The sequence below is a fragment of the Chenopodium album genome, chromosome 11, assembly GCF_948465745.1.
Source record: "Chenopodium album chromosome 11, dcCheAlbu1.1, whole genome shotgun sequence".
NCBI classification, from domain to species: Eukaryota; Viridiplantae; Streptophyta; class Magnoliopsida; order Caryophyllales; family Amaranthaceae; genus Chenopodium; species Chenopodium album.
The window spans coordinates 3,931,098-3,935,109 of NC_137844.1; the positions used below are offsets into that span (position 1 = coordinate 3,931,098).

The 4,012-nt window shown below is 34.6% G+C and overlaps 1 protein-coding gene across 1 annotated transcript; it reads right to left on the bottom strand.

Annotated features, from left to right (window-relative positions):
* Positions 1–2,455: 2,455 nt before the first annotated feature.
* Positions 2,456–3,784, bottom strand: LOC145566080 (F-box protein SKIP23-like). Its single transcript, XM_081625623.1, has one exon. The coding sequence runs from the start codon at positions 3,782–3,784 to the stop codon at positions 2,456–2,458; it is 1,329 nt and encodes a 442-aa protein (XP_081481749.1).
* Positions 3,785–4,012: the final 228 nt, after the last annotated feature.

The window sequence follows — 4,012 nt, forward strand, 5'->3', positions numbered from 1 at the left end:
AAGATTTCAGATTAAAATTAATAAGATTCATAAAAGAAATGATTTTTGTAGGTAAAAAAAACCAATGTGATAGTTAATTTAAAAAAATCATAGTGATCCAAATAACTAAACAGTAAACACTGTGCACTGTACGACTTACGTCCAGTATTGTTAAAGAGAAAACTTTGAAAGTCAAATCCTCAAATTCAACACATATATTGAAAAAAAAAAATTAATTTATCAATAACTAACCCACTATTATAATAGCTATCAAAGAAGAGAGGCAAATATATCCCCTGCTTCAGCACGTTTCTGGTGCGGTAAAATGCCATATCAGTAACCCTTCTAGTAACCCCTTAAGTAACCCCACTTAAGTAACCCCTCTAGAACTCCCCAGACAAAGTAACCCCTGACTGACCTGGTAACCCCTGACCGACCTAGTAACCCCTAGTAATCCCTGACCGGCCTAGTAACCCCTAACCTAGTAACCCCAAGTAATCCCTAACCTAGTAACCCCTAACCGACCTAGTAACCCCTAACCTAGTAACCTCAAGTAACCCCTAACCGACCTAGTAACCCTTAGTAACTCCCTAACCGACCTAGTAACCCCTAACCAATCTAGTAACTCCTAGTAGCCCCCGACCTAGTAACCATTAACCCACACCCAAACCTACCGTAACCACCACCAACACCAACCTTTCTCAACCGCCGTCCTCAAAACCTTAAACTCCACCACACCACCACCAATTCCCGTACCACTAAAAACCATTAAAATTGTTAAATAAAAAATTAAATCGAACAAATACCTTAAAATAAATATAGGCTTCGAATTTCCCTTGAAATATGGCTAAAAAGGCCAAATTCAGCCATAAAAACTCTTGATCTAGAGTTTTTATGGCTAAATTTGGCCTTAAAACCTCTAGCTTGTTTTTCGGCGACGGAGTATGAGGAGCTTCCTTACCCCCTACCACCGCTTCTCCATTTAACTGGTTTAATTTGAGTGGGCTAACTAGAGAAGATGAAAATAGGAGAGAGAAAGAGGAGAGAGGAGAGATAGAAGAGAGTTCATGAAAGGAGTGTGTTTAGATGGGAAGAAGAAAATAGGAAAGAGAATGGGAAATAGAGAAGAGAGAGAAAAAAAAATAAAAAACATTATATTGCGGCTGGCCGCACGCCAGCCGCATATGAAACTTTATGTTAATGAAAAGCTCGCGGAGTTAGGCGGAAATAATGCTAACTAATTCCCTTAAATTTAAATATAGGGATAAATAAGATATATAGTACAAACAATATGATAACTATAAAATATACTGTATTTGCTAAATATATTATATAACAAAATGTGAAAGTCAAAACAACATATACGAAGTAAACAAAAGAGCATAAACTCCCCCGTCAAAAAAAAAATAAATAAATAAAAAGGATAAACTCCAATGAACATAACCTCATTTAAGTACCGAACACCATTATTCATTCAAAATTAATAGCATTAATTTTACTATATTCATGTACTATATAGTTTACCACGTTGACGTTACCATACATTTTTTTTGGTGATTAGATTAGAGAGCCACAAGAATGGGTGATGAGAATCGATCCCAAAATCTCTTAAAATAGAGAGGGGAGCTCTAACCACTTGAACTATCCCTCACTCTCGTCACCATACATTTTTAATTTATCAAAATTAATTGCTATTATTATGTTTAAGTTTCTCGCCTAATAAAAATGTTTAGCTTTAATAGTCATATTTATACATAGCAGGTAAACATATGGATCTAAAGACTAAAGGGATATGTATTTGTTCAAACAAATTAACTTTGTCTCATCCCTTTCCCTTGCCCCTCTTTCTCTCAATGTTTCCAATTGGTTTGACAATTCTAAGCACAATTGAATTCAATCTAAATATGATGACCCATGTTTATATGTTTCAACTTGGGGTGTTTATTGAAGATAGTAATCCCATGGTTATACTCTTATAGGGATAAGCTAAGGACAAGGTCAATGTAAAACGATTTTAGGCCTTTTTTTTTTTTTTTTTTTTTGTGTTTAAAGAGATACAAGGACGGGTGATGATCCTAAGATCTCATAAAATCGAAAAGGGAAATTTTAACCAACTGAATTATCCTTCACTCTCACTTCTGTAGCTAGAAGAAAATATATTAAGCATAGCTTAAATGTATGTATAGCATAACACATATACTTTGTAATTGATATTTTAAGAAACTTTAAATTTAGATCAATTCCTGTCAAAAATAAATAAATTTAGATCAAACTACCACTTAAGCATAAATTGTACTCCGTACCATCTTAATTGGAGTAACCTTGAGTAATATATATACCTCAGTCCAAGGTATGAGTATGAGCTATTCCAAATATAACATCTAATAAAATCTAGAATAAATAAATAGTAATAAATAAAAGATACAAAAAAAAAAAAAAAAATAGCAATTAGTCTTAACTCTTAATTTCTCTTAATTTAAGCATACAAATAAGATCCTTTGATTGGAGGGCCTTTGGACGAAGCAGCATAATCGTTCCAGAGCCACGATGGGGGCGGCCATATTACGACGTCGGAGTAGCCTGGATAAGATGAAATAGGACCACTATCACCACCGTCAAAGTGATAAACATAAATTTCATAACGACAACGATGGTCCATATTAATATATACATTTCGCGTTGTTATCCTAAAAAATATTATGCAATTTCCTTTACATCCAGGAAAATCGTTGGTGGAGGCAACAAAGGAGCCATCAAATGTGAGAAACAATATCTTATCATCACCTATACCTTTCATTTTATCCCACTTGTTTTCCTTCTCGTTCAGCTTAAACAACGTAAACTCGATCGACTCTTCCTTTACCTCCGACGGCATCAACATAGTCGACCACATAGAAACTACATAGAGTTCATTACATGATACGAACAGAAATTTGTTGTCACCCATTCTTTCACTTTTTAGTGATTTTACAATTTTAGACGGTTCTAGTGAATGATAATCAATCCAAAGTAGCTTATGGTAGTTATCAATGACATAAACTTTTCCCTTAAAATTCACCAAGTCTACAAGCTTTCTTCCCTTTTTCTTGGGAGTGTAAGTAAAATTATTGTGGCTTTCCCCATTAAACCTTGTTACTATTAGATCTCCAGATTGAGACACTTCCACAAGTGTATAATCACTAATAGTAGCGCGATTTTCACAATTTGGATCCACAAACAATACAACCTTAGGCTTTGGATAGTCGTACGGTTTTTGCGGGTAAAGTTTAAATTGAATTATACGACTATCACCACTCAAATAACTCAGAGTAGGGAACCTAGCCAATTCGGACACACGAAATCGAGACAAATCCAATGAAGGTGGAAAATCTGTAAGATTGACATTGCCAAAAGAAGGATAACATTTAGGGACACGAGCACAAAAGGGACGTCTGACATATAGCTTACCGGACCTATATTCATCAACAGTCATTATAAAAGGTGGGAGTTTGGGATTGACATTTGACCGCAAAAGAATAACACAATTCATACACACGATATAATGTTTAGGAGCATAAACCGTATCGGGTTTGATTGTAAAACGATGAGGGAAAAGAGGAGATAAAATGTTATTCGAGGCGAGAAGTGAGAGAGGGGCTGATGCTCTCCATAACTTACAAACTCGTCGGAAGCTGAAGACATCAGGCTGTGTTGCAAGGCGTTTAGCAATGGGTAATAAGAGATCCGGTGGTAATTCTGACCAAGATATTTGCTGACTTCTTTTCATTGGATGGTTTAAAGGAGGTTTAGGGTTTGTAGAGTTCATGGTTGTTGATGAGCTTAACAGATTTTCTTATACTTCGTATGATTTTAGGTGGTGATTTCTTTATAAAGGGTTTTTTTTTTGGAGCATATAGCCGATTGCCACCTATAATACCATTATTTATAACCAATATAAAGAAAGATTTTAAATAAACATCAAACGTGAGATTTCAAATTAATATATTAAAGATTTTATTAATAGAAAAAAAAAGTTATTTATTAATTTAAGATG

Bases quoted from the DNA above. Each gene is read 5' to 3' on its own strand.
- LOC145566080 (XM_081625623.1), bottom strand. From the start codon at position 3,784: ATGAACTCTACAAACCCTAAACCTCCTTTAAACCATCCAATGAAAAGA.